The sequence below is a fragment of the Scatophagus argus genome, chromosome 7 (assembly GCF_020382885.2).
Source record: "Scatophagus argus isolate fScaArg1 chromosome 7, fScaArg1.pri, whole genome shotgun sequence".
Lineage (NCBI taxonomy): Eukaryota > Metazoa > Chordata > Actinopteri > Scatophagidae > Scatophagus > Scatophagus argus.
Window position 1 is genome coordinate 18,555,081 of NC_058499.1, and position 15,831 is coordinate 18,570,911.

At 41.5% G+C, this 15,831-nt stretch overlaps 1 protein-coding gene across 14 annotated transcripts in view; it reads left to right on the plus strand.

Moving 5' to 3' along the window:
- The window catches only part of mical3a (microtubule associated monooxygenase, calponin and LIM domain containing 3a), an 81,392-nt gene that overhangs the window by 45,596 nt on the left and 19,965 nt on the right, over positions 1 to 15,831 (plus strand). For 9 of the 14 annotated variants that reach the window (XM_046395515.1, XM_046395516.1, XM_046395514.1 and 6 more), the window contains 13 exons: positions 47 to 109; positions 248 to 424; positions 1,265 to 1,366; positions 4,047 to 4,157; positions 7,961 to 8,068; positions 8,510 to 8,696; positions 9,312 to 9,406; positions 9,654 to 9,747; positions 12,342 to 12,537; positions 13,620 to 13,903; positions 14,188 to 14,280; positions 14,921 to 15,082; positions 15,561 to 15,623. In XM_046395515.1, the coding sequence (XP_046251471.1) occupies positions 47 to 109; positions 248 to 424; positions 1,265 to 1,366; positions 4,047 to 4,157; positions 7,961 to 8,068; positions 8,510 to 8,696; positions 9,312 to 9,406; positions 9,654 to 9,747; positions 12,342 to 12,537; positions 13,620 to 13,903; positions 14,188 to 14,280; positions 14,921 to 15,082; positions 15,561 to 15,623 (1,735 nt within the window). Of the gene's footprint in view, positions 1 to 46; positions 110 to 247; positions 425 to 1,264; positions 1,367 to 4,046; positions 4,158 to 4,875; positions 4,990 to 5,151; positions 5,257 to 5,599; positions 5,714 to 6,625; positions 6,728 to 7,960; positions 8,069 to 8,509; positions 8,697 to 9,311; positions 9,407 to 9,653; positions 9,748 to 12,341; positions 12,538 to 13,619; positions 13,904 to 14,187; positions 14,281 to 14,920; positions 15,083 to 15,560; positions 15,624 to 15,831 lie in introns of all 14 variants that reach the window. The other 5 variants (XM_046395528.1, XM_046395519.1, XM_046395520.1 and 2 more) reach the window with 5 other exon arrangements.

Genomic DNA, 15,831 nt, shown 5'->3' on the forward strand with positions numbered 1-15,831 from the left:
ATTGTTGTAGTAGGAGTGAAAAGAACTCATGACTTGTCATCAACAGGACAAAAAAGAGAAGGATGTTGACGGTTTGGGGAAGAGAAGGAAAACCAGCCAGTCTGAAAATGTGAGTGGTTCTGACAGCAGAGCATCTCAGATGTTGAGCTTGAACAGCCTATTCAAGCAGAACAGACAAATTAATCCCACCAGGCTATCAGTAAACAGATTTTTTTTTTTTTTAAACTGTTTTTCTTCTTTTGCACAGGAGGAGGTATCCAGGGGCGGTCGTGACGACAAGCCGTCTGTCCCAACTATCCTGTCAGAGAAAAAAATGGAGACCTCTGCTGTAGGGAACAACAACAAAGTCAAGGTCATGGCCACCCAGCTGCTTGCCAAGTTTGAGGAGAACGCTCCAGCGCAGCATACAGGACTCAAGCGACAGGTATGGAGGAAGTCATGTGGCTCAGTTTGAGGTATTTTAGCTTGTAGAAAGAGACGCAAAAAGCTCTCCAGCAAAGAAGGATTAGGCAACAGAGAACAGATACAGAATAGTTCAGATTTTCTGCACATCGCAGAGGTTTTTCACACCCATTGTGGTTTGTTTTCCTCTCAGTGAATATTTTGGTGAACATGTAGATTTGATTCTGTATGACACAGCCTCTAAGTCTCATGATGGATAAGCTGTAGGCCTGCTGTGAGGTCCAGAATGCTAATACTGGGCAGGCTGGGTTTTGTTCCTGGATCATGTAGGTGGCCTCACAATGCTGACTGGCCTCGGAGGGCTCGGGTGAATTGTTTCGTAGAGCTTTGGTTTGCTTGCTCCTCAGAGTGGGAGGGAAGAGTGGGCTATGGGGACACTAGGCCTTTTTGTTGAAGAAGAGAAAGATGGCTCTCAACTGTTGCCGTTTGAGAAAATGTCTTGTTACTGTGTGTGCTGGAAAAGCACATAATTTGTGTATTTCTCTCTTTACATCTGTTGATGTACATCCTGCATGCAGTTTACTGTGCAATATCTTAATGTGCGATTATAAATACTGCACAGCTTTCTCAGCGTGATCTCCTTATGACTCTCTGTCATTTCCATATTAGTATTGAACACATATTTTCCAACTGCTGTGACTTCATCCGCTCATGATTCACTTCCTTCTTTCTGTTTCTCTCTCTCTCTCTCTCTCTCTCTCTCTCTTGTTTTGACCTTCCATCATGGACTGTCTCATGATACCTTGCGTGGTTTTTCTTATCGGCCGCTCTCACTGTCACTCATCTTTGTCTGACCACAAAGGGAGAGTCTCTGCCCAATCTGGACTGCCTTTTGCCCCTTACCCTGCCCCAAACCCCTGTGAATGAGCCAGAACGGCTGGCACCAGTCCCAGCATGGAGGAAGGTAAAGAGTGGAACCAGCCCACCTTATCCCCTTAGAGACTAAACAACTATACTCACCTAACTGTGTCCATGTGATGTGTCATAGTGAGGAAAGCTGCTTTGTGTCGACCTGCACTAGTCTGAGTCTCACTCTTTTTGTCAACGGTCTGCAGGTTGTGACAGTCTGTTGCATAGCATTTGGAGGAATTCACTCAATAGCTCTTGTGTGCTCTAACAAAAACTCTGAGTCTTTTTAACTTCTCAGTGAAGTAGCTTTGTAGCTTTGTGTGTGTGTTTGCGTGAGGGACACATAAGAGTGCGTCACTGTCATGGTTTTTCCCCTCCCTCCTTTTACTGTCCTGGTTCAGAGGCGCACACAGCAGCAGGAGAAGCTGAGCATTCGCTACAAAGAAATGATCAAGTGTCAGACACTGCCCAACAGAGGGGAGCAGGTATGGTTGGCTACGCAGGGCCTGATAGTCCTCCAGCTCCTTTCACATCCCATTAAGTCCTGATTCACAGCCCTACAGATGGAGATGGATTGGTCTTTCAATCCAGAAGCAAGCAGAAGGCAAGGTAGCCTCACCAGGCAAGACATCAGTATTTACTGATTTTATCGTGTAATACAAGATTGTGGAAAACATCCACTGAGAACCCCAGAAATAAGCCCCATGCAGATTCATCAGAGAAATATGGGGAAGTGTTCAGATGGATTCATGACTCCAAAACCTTCAAAACCTGCTTAAACACCGTGTTACAAATATAAAATGTAAGGTGTTTCTTCAGCTGCACAGAAACAGGTCGGTAGATAACAGATTCAGATTTGTATGTTCGTACTGTAAATTATATTAATATTGCAAATTTTCAAAGGTCAATGACAGCCTGTTGAATGGTGGGTCTGTTTAGAATGCAACCGTTATAAAAAATTATATGCTGCGCGCTCATGAAATTGTTTTCTAGTTGCAACATTTAATAAACAAAAAGATATCTTGAAAGAGAAGTGTGTATATATATATTTACATAATAATATACAGCTGGCTTTTGTAATCTGTAATTAGCCAGATAAAAGTACGCTGAGTAGATTTCTCCTGAACAAACAAAGCTGTTTACATTCATTATTTCCTACACACAAAAAAAAAATCTGTGTGTATATCCTTGAGACCTAAAAATTTGTCAAATACATTTTGTTCCATTATTAATGTGGTTTTGTTTTATTGTTTGTTTTTGTTTTTGTAAGCGATGGGGCTTGTGCCTTTAGGAAAAATGAAAAATATATGAGACCATGAACGGAAAACATAAACAGAATGGCTGGTCTCCTTCAATGATGTCTACCTTCCATCTCTTTCTTGTTGCCTTTTCTGCTACTTTTCCGTGGCCCAGAAAGCTCCAGTTCCATGCTCCTTGCCATGCTTCCACCTTCGCTATGGGAGTAGATACAATTAGGTTCACTAGTTTGTTAGCCACCAACCCGCGTTGTAGCTGTGGCGAAGTGTTGCTTACTCAGTAGAAGACCAGCTTTAGCCAGCTGGTTGTCAGCCTGCTTTGCTGTTTTTTTTTATGTGAATAACAGAAGCAGAGTTGGCACAGTTAGGTGCCAGCATCAGTTTTCTCCTGCTCAGAAAGGTGCCCTTTATTTGTCTTGTTGCTAGATTAAGTGTTCAACTCACAGTCATTGATTAAAAGCCTCAAACTCCTCTGTTTAATGGGATTTAATTCACTTCTGTTCTTAAATGTCCTCTCACTTCACAGTAAGCCTCTGGCTGCTTGGTAAATTAGCTAACAGTCAGTTGTAAAGACGTAATAATCTTGATAATCTTCAGTGCTTGCAGTGTGTGTGTGTGTGTGACAACAGAAATGACAAGTCCACAAAGCATATATTTGATAGAGGATCATGGCTTGCAATCTTGTCTCAATCATCCCCCACCCCCAGCAGCCGCATATACAAGCCTGGATTTCATTTCTAAGTGTCCTTGGTCCCTGGAGTTGTACAGGCAGATGCTTTAAGTCAGGTTAGATATGTAGTGAAGAAAGAAAGAGAACCGAATAAGTAAAAGAAAGGGCGGTTTGGAAGCTGAGATCCAGATTATATTACTGACAGCAACACAGAAATCAACGCAGAGACAGAATACAAAAGTACCACAATAGGTGTTTATTTTGCCTGAAGACTTTGAAGACCATCGATTATATTCAGTGGTTATTTTCATTCCTTGTCCTAAGATTTTCTTGCACTCATTTCCTGTGCTTTGCTTTATGCGTTGATGTCCAATATGGGAGAAAGTTTCTCTATGCCAGCCTGTAATCTTTATATCAAGTTTAATTTACAGAAACTCTGAATTATTTTCTCCCTTTAGAAAATTTCATACTGGCAGCCTTAAGTATATAGAAGCGATTTGTGCCATATGCGCTTTTTGGATGGTCTGCTTTCTGTGGTATGTGCATAGATATGTGTGTGCCAGTGCGTCAAGCCACCACACTAATCCTATTAACCAGACTGAATATTAAAGTTGTGCTGAGTGTATATGTAAACATGATAGATGTAATTTCTTAGTTTTACAAGCTTTCTTCAGCATTTAATTATTCTACTTTGAATGACGCAGATTACAAGTATGAAGCATATCATCTCTTAGCTGTAGCTCATCGTTTTCATCATCACTGTCATCATCTTCTGCTGAATGTGCTGTTCCTGTCCCTCATCTCTCAAGGCCAGAAGTGGTGCAGACCAACAGTCCACCTCGGGCTCTCGGAGCTGCCCAAAGAAAACCATTCTGCTCCCTTCTTCCTCCTCCACTTCCTCACTCTGTCTTCACTCAGAGGTGACATATATTATGCTGTATCTGTCTGTTTGAGTCTGCCTGTCTCTTCCACAAACCCATCCAGTATCCCCGTATCCCTGCTCTTCTATTTGTTCTCTAAACGCATCCTTTCTAACGTACTTCAGATATGACCTCTGCAAACAAAATGCTGCATTTCTCCCACTGAACTTCCTAGAGATGTTACAGTCTTCCTTGTGAGTGGGTAGTGTGTGTATTATAAGTGGAGAAGCTTGTTATCATGCTGAAGGGTATGTTGCTGGGATGTGACTGCTTGTAAACAGATGTAGACTCAGGGGACCTCAGTTAGTTTTAATTTAGTGTCAGAGATCCACATGAAAACTTGTTCTCCAACACGAAAATCAACTCCTTTTGTAGGAGTCTGTTTGTGCTCAACACAAACCAAAGTGTTTATATGGTATTTGTCTGCTCATTTTCTGCCTTCAAGAGTTTCTGTAAAAGTCTGGAGGAAGAGGAGCTTGAAAACTGTGGAATGCCTCTGAAATATGGGGTAGAAAAAATGAATGACTGCACGCATATACTGTATGTTCAGCTCGTCACTGCTCTCTTCTGTTTTGTGGTCGACTTTTTTTTTAAACAAGATACTAGCTAGAGTAGCTTTATACAGACTTGTGGAACAAACAGACAACAAACAAACTTTTTTTTTAACGTAAGCTACACACAAAATCGTCATCAAGTCTCAATCCAGCTTCGTTGGCAGGAGTGGAAGCCGCTGCACCTGACAGACCCAGGACCTATTCACATACCTGGTATAGAGGAGAGGGCTGAGCGCCTAATCTCAAGGTTTAAGGGCAAACCTGACAGGCCACCAAAGGTGAACACAATGCATGGACATGTTGTGAGAACATGGTTTCAAATGTATTGGGTACATTTCTTAGCCTTAATCTGTATGTAAAGAACATGTTATTGGCATAAGCATGCACATCGTCCTAAGTCTACTTCCCTTTTTTTAACCATTCCTCTTTTCTCCCTGGAGCCTAAGAAAAAGCCATCCCGTTTCTTTTTAGAGCAGTGGAAATTGTCCCGTGGTTTGACTGAGAGTCCAGGTTCACCACTCTCCTCTCCTGACTCCTCCACAAAGGTTACATTTTGGTGCTGTTTTTAAGTTTGAGAGCCAGACATTACTTGAACATTCAAGACTCAGGCTTCTTCAGTTCATGTGTATTTATCTCAAGTGTAGGCTGTTGTTTTGGTATTTCTGCTTGATAGCCTCTCTAACTCTAACTCTCTAACTTTCATAGGTTTTTCTGTAGTTATATAGTTTAGTTAGTGCATAAATTAAAGGTAATTTATGGCTTTAACTACAATGACAAGCTTTTTTGGAAAGGAAAGGTGATTGCCAAAAAACCCCAAAAAAACAGCAAATAATTACAGTTTCATCCTTGCAGATCCCTTTTGTGACTGAGTCATCTGTTTCTCTGCAGGAGCCTGCAAGGCCTCTGCGATCTGATGATGAAATGCCATTATATGTGCTTAGTATTCAGGAGAGGGCTGAGCATCTTGCCTCTCAGTTTGAGGGCAAGCCAGCCGGACCAAAGGTGAAATTTTTCTATTAACACAGAAAGCTGATTATCACATGTTTTTGGGACAACTGCCGTGATGGCCAGTTTGATCTTTTTAAGAGGAGACATCAAAATCATTCATGTATCCTCAACATGTTGTTAGTGCTGTTAGTTCAGCATAACTTAACATAATTGGGTTAAAGTAGTGGCCAGCATGTAAATAGCAACTCGCTATGATGGTAAAACTGAATAATAAGTGAATGGGGGAAAATTGTGAAGTTGAGGGATAAGGTTGACACCAAGCAAGTTTTTCTTTTTATGTACAGAGGGAAACTTGGCTAACCTTTGCAACAAACGAGATGACTAAAGTTTCTTTTTCCTGAATATAAATAGTTAACTGTAGGATTAATAAGATTTCATCTTTAAACTGTATGAAAGTGCTAGTGGTAAAAACATTAAAACTGTGAAGTATTTTTTTCAGTCGCAGTAGCTGCTTACTCTTAACTGACCAATTAATGCTGAAGTGTTAGCATAAAACGTGAGAGTGAATGACTGACGCTGGCGGGAAACACAAATTTTCATATTTGAGTCAAGTTCTAGTGACTTTACCTACCATCTACACAGGTGCAGAAAGGAAAATATCGCTTCAATCAAAATTTGTTTATAATAATAATAATAATAATAATAATAACTATTTATATAGCACCTTCCAAAAACCAGGTTTCCAAAGTGCTTAACAATCACTAAAAACAAAACTCAATGTATACAAATAGAAGACAATAAACAAATTAGAAACAGACAAATGGTGAAGAAGGTTTAATATTTAAATAATAATAGAAAACAACTAGTTTGCTAGTTTTATTTAAGATTTTTTTTATTTTTATTAATGGTGTGAAGCAGGTTTTCAGAAACGTATTCACTCTATTCTTCCCCCTCTTTTTTCTGGAGCCTAAGAAAAAGCCCTCATGTTTTTTTATGGAACAATGGCACCTGGCCCAAGCCCAGTCTCTCCTTGATCCTCCCCCGTCCTCCTCTGACAGCTTGAGACAGGTAGTCATTTCATGCATTGGAAGGACTGAAGTGAGGTGACGCTAACACACTGCACCTGCACTTTTTCCTTTGTTTAGGAAGCTGCATCATCACTTACTGCAGTGACAGAAGTTGCGTAACATGACTTAAGCTCACCCGAGGCTTTATAAGCTGGTTGCTTGTGTAATATTAACAAACTCATTTACAAGCTCTTCATTATTTACTGTGGTTGCTGTGATGATATGTTGATGTATAATTGGTCTGGATGACTGTGACTCTGTCTGAACAGATTTCATAATTTTCTTAGCTTGGGGCATTCTTGAACTCAGTTCTAATTATCACAGTCATTTTGCCAAGGGAGTCTCTGGTAGTTGTTTTGGATTAGAAGAGAAGCATGGCAGCAAAAATCTCATCTAGTTTAATTCCCATGTTGGCATGCACAGTTCCAACTGTGGCAGAGTAACAACTTTGCAATGCAGTGTGACTGCGGTACAGCAAAACATGCTAAAATCTCATGTACTAGAGTTTGCATGGCTTGGTTTGCCTCATAATACATGTGACCTCAGTTCTTCCCTGTAGAGGTTTGTTTTTTTTTTATTATATCTTAGAAGCTAATGCTGTAGATTAATTCAGGATTTAAACTGAAGGTGGCTTCATATGTTGACTATTGAAATCACACAATATCAAATCAGTTTGAATGTGCCCTTTTAGCATTATCGTTTGTTATATTAAATTGTTCCACAGAGTGTCTGTGTGTCCGCATGTGAATGAAACACGCATGATTGCTTTACGTGAGTGTTATAGCAGTCCTCTGTGGCATTGATGTTGCAGAAGCAAAGGTCCACTTAATAGCAGTCACCTTTCAAAACTCCCTATCCCTCCCAATCCCTATTTCTGATGTCCCAAATCCAGTAATGCTCTTTGTTGGCAAGTAAATGCGCAGTTGAATTGATGGAATTATTTCTTTGTCTGAAGTTTGTTTTTATCAGCTGTATGTGGTTTTGCAGTTAGGTGGGGTTGCCAGTTCATGTTACCGTTGGACCAGTCAAGCATGGAAACATGCCTTGTCACATCTAAATGCCCTTGTCAGTCACTATTGTTTGTACCCTCTGTGTTTTAGCTCTTGTTGCTATTCCATTTGATCTCCTCACACGCTCCACTTCCCATCTCTTTCCCTTTTCATGTCATCTTACTTTTTCATCCATCATTTTATAATGTTTCTCCACCTGTCTTTTTTCCTACTGTTGTTGATAGCGCTATGTAAGGATGTACACAGGCGGAGTTAGCTCATTGGCTGAGCAGATAGCCAGTCAGCTTCAGTCTCAGGAAGATCCTAAGCCCCAGCCTGAAAAGAGGGACTCGGTAAGCATGGTGTTCCCGTGGCAGAAGGCACGTGGCGGCACAGATAAAAAGCTTCACTTTGCCGGAGTGTGTGTTTTCTTGCATATCATCAATACGTTGATGTGTTGCTGTCACACTGATCAGTCAGGTTTTCTGTCGCAGTTTAACTTTAATCCACCTGCCTTTAGCTGTAGAGTGTGTGTTTGCCTAGTAAGTAACTGCAGTTTGGGATATTGTTGTGTTTGTTGATCATTTGCTCAGTGATCCCCAGTCCTACCGATGAATAACCACTGACTTGCTCTGTTGTGGTATTGTTACCAGGTTATGAAGTAGCTCAGTAGCAAGCGTACGTTGACAGTGGCCTTGTGTGTGGGCTTGTTGGTGTCGTGACCTAAGTTTCTGATGTGTTGAAGCCTCTCCTCTGTTCTTCTAAAAATTGCTTAGTGTTTTGTCCTCCCACAGGGCTCCCTCAGAAAAGAGTTCCCTGTCAACATTGGTGGCAGCGATGTTTGCTTCTTCTGCCAAAAGCGTGTGTACGTGATGGAGAGACTGAGTGCAGAGGGCAAGTTCTTCCATCGGAGCTGCTTCAAGTGTGACTACTGTGGCACCACGCTACGACTGTCCTCCTATGCCTTTGATGTGGAGGATGGTAAGACTAACAAGACAACTTTTCTCTCTCACCGTTCCATTGATATCCCATCTGTCCTGAACATCTTTTGCAGCCAAAGTGGATTCAGTGATGGCAAACAAAGCAATCAGAGTAAAGAACAAACAAAATCCTGAAAAGTATCACATCTGTCCATCCATTTTAAAACCACCATCTGTAGAATTTCAAAATGTGCCACTTTGGCGCCCTCCAGTGGTTGTATTAAAAAAGAGGCTAGAGCATAGAGGCAGGGCACACCACAATCAGCCACTCCAGCTGTGGATGCAACCCTGAGACGCTGACATGAATGAAATGAAAGCAGTGTGGACTATACCAAAGTTCCCCAAGCTTGTCTCATTTTTTACAATAAAAACCTCTGCCACCAGAATGAAAGATGGTATAACCACATGGAACTGTAATACCGTCTTACTTTTAATGTGTACATCTGACCTTTTAAGACATTCCATTTTTTTTTTACTTCAAATGGCACATGCATGTCTACACGACAGATAAAGCCTATGGACTCTGTGAGGTGACATTTGCAGAATATGCAGCTTATATATTTATTAATGCAGTGAATTTATTTGTTAATGTGCCGTCTGTCTCTTTTTCCTTTAGGGAAATTTTACTGCAAGCCCCACTACTGTTACCGTCTGTCTGGCTATGCTCAGAGAAAGAGGCCTGCTCCCTCCCCTGCTCCAGTCACTGCGAAGGTGATTGTTTTTGTTTGCTAGTTGATATCCTGGTGGGAAATTAGCTTTGCTTGCCAAATAATGATGAAATTGATTGTTTGGTTATCTTCAAAATGCCGCGCTTAGACAGGAGTGCAAGGGCTGACGTGAGAATCAGATGGTGTATTTTCTAGGGAGCCCTTTCTCCTTTTAGCTCTTGTGTTCTTCTAAGTGCACCCTTCAGAAAACTTTGCCATGGATGATGTCATCTGTCTTTCTACCACTGCAGGAGAACCAGGCACCCCCGACCCCTGTGGCAACCGTGGATGCCCCAGGAAGGGCGATGGCAGCGGCAGCCCCCTCGGCCGAGCTCCAGCCCTCAGGTACCCCACTTTCCTCTCTTGCTGCGGTGGCTACGCCCTGCCGTTTGGCCATGGGTGTGAGAGTCCCGCTGCATACCCTCCGCCGCACACTCTCCTGGACCTGCCACCACGTGGCGCACAACCCTCTAGACTCTCCCTTCCTGTGTACCTACTGCATCTACCTCTTCTGCTGTTTCACCATCAATGTCCTGATCAACCTCCTCTAGCATGACTCTCTTGTCCCTCCTTTTTTCCCCCCCTTCTTTACTTCCTTTTACTCTTCACTAACTAATGTCAGTGGGATTGTATAGATTTAGCTGATTGTATGGAATCACTGAGGCTGTGAGTGGAAATCTTGTGATTCTTGGTCTCAGTGATTTATTTCTTGAAGATGCGTCATTCTTTCTGTTTCTGATTGAAGCCATTTTATGACTTTGGACTTGCTGAGGACATTAAAAAATGAAAAAAGCTGCACTCTTGCAGGATAATTTTAGGTATGAATGGTGCATCTTCAATTTATTTATTTTCCTTGGCTTGGAAATTAAAAAAAGGAGTTGGATGGAATCCCTTCTGGTCATCTCTCCAGGCAGCAATATTAATTATTTGTTCAACTTTCTTGTACAGCATCATATTCTGATTTTATTGTAAGATGCGGCAGTAATGTGCCAGCTTTCTCAGCTCAAAATATCATTGCCATATAAGAATACGTTTAGTTAGTCATTAAGCTGCTTGCATTTTAATGAAGAGCCAAGCTTTATTCTTTTGTGACTGTAACCTCTCGTGGCCTGTGACTGCTCTCTTTTATCTCTACCTCCTCCTGTGTGATGTGTTTCTTTCTGAGCCTGCTTCGTGATGTGTTCTCTGTAAGCTGTTTTGCACCTACGATATCCCTCGTAATGAAACTCACCACGCTGCAATGAAGTGCCTGTATCAGTGCTTTTGTGAGCTTTACCTTTCCCCCTCCTATCAGAGCAGCTTAAAACTGAGAGCTCTACTACTGCTTGAATTAGTGCCTGTGATTGGTGATTTTGGTTTATTTGTTTCCCTCCTGCATCCCTCGATCTCTCAGCCCTCAACAGGTTGCGGCTAAGACTGACTTGTGTTTGCTCAATGTACCGCATCTTTGCCCAATTAAGTGCATTGCATATTATTGCTAAATGTAATCAAGACTAGAAGGAGCTTAATAGAACAGACTGGTAACAGACAGAGAAGAGATAATTGGGATTGGTAAGTTATGTGTAGGCCTGTCGCATTATGTGGCAAGTGTAGTGTCCTAATTAGAACTGTTACTCTTAAATACTGTAGTAATACTATAAACGTATGTAACATTAATTCTATATATTAAAAAAATAATTATTTAACATAAGTGACATGGAAAAATAGTATTACACTAACCAGAAGTTGTGCATCAATGTATTTCCGTTTCTTTAGGACTAGAAAATCATATATTGCATACTTCAAGTTTATCACTTTAGACTACATGGTAATGGGATGTCAAAGTAAAACCTAAAACTTTGTAACATTCATTAGAGTATAACTTTTTTATCGTAATCCTTAATATTTTAATAATTCCCATTCCATAACTAATTACATTTATTATTTTAAATATGAAATATGAAGATAAATCTATTAGAAAACTGAAAACGGTATAAATTGTTTTTGTTCGGTCACAAGTCACTTTAATTGAATTCAGGGTTGGTTTTTGATGGAAAGGTGAATGAAGGCATCCAAACTGATCTGGGAGTTTTATTCACACACTCATGTCTCACACGTTGGTTGTTGCTGTAGAGAATATCACCCCTTCACCTGCCCTTTGTTGGAGCAGCCCTGCTGTACCTCTGCCTGAGTGAGCGGGAATACGATAGGTGTAGTGTCATGTGTGAAATACTTGTTTTGATCCATTCCACTTATATTTGCTAATAATGACAAAATTGGAAAGACAAGTTTTGGAAAAGAAAGAAAAAAAAAAAAACGGTTTTAAGATTTGCCTCTCAGGATGGGAAAAAGGCAAGGCACCAAACTTGTACTGCTAACTGTAGTATAATATTTTAGAGTTTTAAACTTATTTGTGTTTGTTGATACTTTTTGCTGTAGGAATATAAACCAATGCAATAAATACAGTTATAGATCTTAAATCGGTGTGTCCTTGTCACTTTGTCCTCATAATACAAAGTTGCCTTTGAGTAGTGAGAGTAAATTTAAGTAATAAATGATTTAAAGATAAATGTGTATTTAAGTAAGCTGGTTTCAGTGGCTGCATGCGAGATGGATTTCATGCTACACGCATCGCAGTATTTTTTCACCAATAGTGACACAGTAGATTTGCTTTGGTCCAGTTCATACACACACACACACACACACACACATACACACACACGCACATACAGTTAAAGGCTTAAACTTTCCCTTTCAGTTAGTCCTGCATGGCTGCTGCACTGCAGAGGGTTATGTTCTCCACTGCTCCACTCTCATCTCTGCTGTTGCACCAGCCTGATTCTCTTTTGCCTTTGTTTTGTGCTCTCTCTCCTCTCCCTTCTTACCTCCGTCCTGCTGCCCACCCCCGATGACATCATTTCACCTGTGGTCTCCACCTTGTCCTCGATCTTCATCACCAGTACCGGAGGTCAATGGCCTGCAGGAGCCCAGCTTAGCTAAACGTCTGCGGGGAACTCCAGAACGCATCGAGCTGGAGAACTACCGTCTGTCCCTGCAGAGGGAAGAGGAGCTGGAGGAGGTGCCAGAGGAGACGCTCGCAGAACACAACCTGAGCAGTGTGCTGGACAAGGCCACAGACGCTGACCTGGGCTCCAGGTAAGTGCATTGCAAACCACTGAGATATGCGCTGTTTGCTCAACTGTGTGCGGGTGGAATTGTAATTTTCTGCATTAATTATCTCGATTGCACAGGCTTGTCCTTTGTTGAATTGTTTTTCATGGGCCAAGTGAATCTGATTTAATGAAGTTACAAAGACAAGAGGTCCTAAATGTCCATTAATCATTGTTCCTCTTTGCCTTTCTTTAAATGAGGTTGAGAAACAGACTAACATTCAGTGACAACTCCCTCATTATTAATTTGTCTACTGATTATTTTATGGATTACCTTAAAAGAAAGGTAAAAGCCAAGCAAACAAAACAAACTTTACTGTGACTTTCCAGATGCATGCTCAAATATCTTGCACTTTGCTTCACACTTGTGTTTTAATTGATTTTATACATTCTGTGTGGGCTTTTTTTATTATTATGCAGTTGTTTTTTTTCCATTTATGTTTCTATGTTTTCTACTTTCATTTTTATTTCTACTCTTAGCATCCACTGGTTTTTATTTCCCTTAACGCACTTTGAGTTTACTATCATTATTATTATTATTAGATGTCTCACTCAGGCACACTGTATTTGTTTATGTTTCAGTCAATCAACCATCATTATGCAGGAAATGAATTTACTGTTAGTGTTGACAGTGTGTGAGAGATGCCCTTTTTTAAGCATTACCTTATCCTTTGATCTCCCTGTCTGTTGAGGTCTATGCAAAGAGCCCTTCTTTTGCTTTAGCTATCTTAATTGATTATTAAAGCTAGGACTGATGAATTTTGTGTCAGCCAGCTAATTGATTAATTGTCCAATTGTTTTAATGCTCCCCTCCACTTCTGCCTGTGCTGTAAATGTGAGAAGTTCCTGTTTTTCTCAGCCTTATTGTTTGTAGTTTCACACTGTACAACAAAATGTCCCTTTGGGCTGTTTAAAATTATGATTGTGATTGTTCATTATACTTTTTTCACAGACTTGATCAATAATGATAAGAATTGTTAGTTGTGGCCTAAGAGTAAAATTAAAGAGTAAAAACCCTACAGAAAATATTTGCCTGTTTACTGGGATTCATCCTCTGTTTTCCAACAGTAGCTCAGAGTCCGACATGGAGGAAGAGGATGAGCAGGAGGATCGGGAGGAGCAGGAGGAAGTGGAGCAGGAGCAGCAACCTCACAGCCCATCAGACCTCGGCGGCGTTCCCTGGAAGGAGGCTGTAGAGCTCCACGCCAAACTGAGGGGCAACAACAGAGAGGAGGGAGAGGATGAGGCGCTGGCCGACGCAGTAAGCAGAGATGGGGAAGTAGATGAAGAGGAGGAAGAGGACGAGGATGAAGATGAGGATGAGGATGAAGATGAAGAGGAGTCCAGTGATGGTAAATCTGTTTTTAACTCTTGTTCCCGTGATGACTTTAAATGTTTCTTTTGGTGTTTGTGAAATCCCTGCGAAGACTCTTTTTTTTGTCCTGTTCAAAACATCACTTACTTTTTGCCGAAATCTATTTCATGTGTCACTGTCTCAGACATTTTTCTCTTCATCATCTGCTTCTTTCCTCTTTTCCATTCCCCTCCTCTTCAATGCTTTCCCCATTGTGCACTGTGTTTGTGCTTGCATTTTTTATTTGCTTTATTTTGGGTGTATGTCACCCCCTGCTGACAGAGGGGGATTACTGCCCCTGGGATAAAGAGCTCCAGTTAGGCCTTTGGCTGGAGAAGTTCCTCACAGATGAAGAGGATGTTGGTACATTTAAAGGTAGCAGCAGAACTGCCTGTGGATATGTTTGCAGTAACTTTGAGCGTGATATATATAATCCTGGCTGGTTTGGTTTTTTTTAAGGATTTCTGCAGTAAGTGCATAGCTTTTACTTTTTGGTTGTTTTTGCTTTTTGGTTTGTTGGCTTCTGTTCAAAAGTGTGTTTATTTTTTTAAGAGTTGCCGTGATTCTGATCCCATTCTAACCTGCTGTTTAATACTTCTGTTTTGTATATGGCTTCAATACACTAATGTGATTAATGTAATGTTTGTGACCCCCCCCCCCCCCCAGGCGCTGCAGTTATTGTTTGGTATTAAGAGGCAGAATTGGTACAGATGGATATTTCTTTTCATTAACCTTTTATCGTTGAAGCTCACTTTTATGGTTTGACTTTTTGCTGTGCAGTGCATGCAGCCTCACCTCTGATGATTTTTCTTTTTACTGCCACTGTAACTGTCTAACTGTCTCTCTGCCTTCTCTCTTTCATTTTTTGTCTTGTCTTTTCCCCCCTGTCTTCTTCTTCTGTGTTTCTATAACTGTCCTGCACAACTGCCTTCATCTTTCCCCCTCTGTCTCTGATCCTCTGGTTCACACACGACTTCACCACAACACTACGTCATATGCTGACATCCTCATATAGCCAGGAACCTGCGGGTTCAACAAGTCCTGCAGCCTGTGGATCCCCAGGCCATTCCAGGTTTTGCAAGAGCGCACCTGGGCTCTGAGGGAGACAAGGACGGCCAGGCGGCCTCAGCCTCCCAGCTTTCCCAACCCTCTGAGCTCACGCAGCCCTCCTCCACAGGTAACCCACCCAGAGGAGCGGGACATAAGTGGTTTGGCCTTTGCTGGGTCCAAAGTTGTAGGTCTCACAGGGTTAAGGATCAGGCTGTCTCATTTCATCATTGTGGCTGCTGCTGTTCTGTTCGTATGTCTGTGTTTCTGACAGGAGGAGCCATCTCCCCCAACTAACCCACCTGTTGTTTTTAATCATTGCTGATTTTGTATATTTTTGTCATGTTGCTTTTTTCTTTGGAATGTCTAATTTTGTGTTCAGTCTTTTAATTTGTCGTTCAGAGTCGCTGTTGGTCCCCTGGGGTGAATTTGAAGTTATTCAACCACTTCCAGTGCACCATATAACCCCTTGTCAGTTCTTTTGATTTTGTACTGCTTTTTTTCCCTTTTGTGTTCTGCTGTGTTCTTTCCCATGTGTCTCATTTAATTTACTGTTATTTCCCTGCCATCTATCCCTTGTTGTTCTGTATCTTCTGGTTTGAACGTAGCCCCTGCCCACACAACCGCCCGACACGAGGCAGTGAGAGTCTGGTTGGAGTCCATGTCCGGAGGTAGCACAGACTTAAAAGGGATCATGACATCCCGCCTTAGAGTCATACTCTATTTGTCTATCAGCTGACCTTTTCCTGCAGCATGCAGAAACACATGCAGCAGACCAGCAAACTCACATGCATGTATGCTGTAAGGCTGTTATGCTCGAGAGTTCAGCTCTCTTGGGGTCAGATTGACACTTGTATTTTACCTTTCACTTCCCAACTT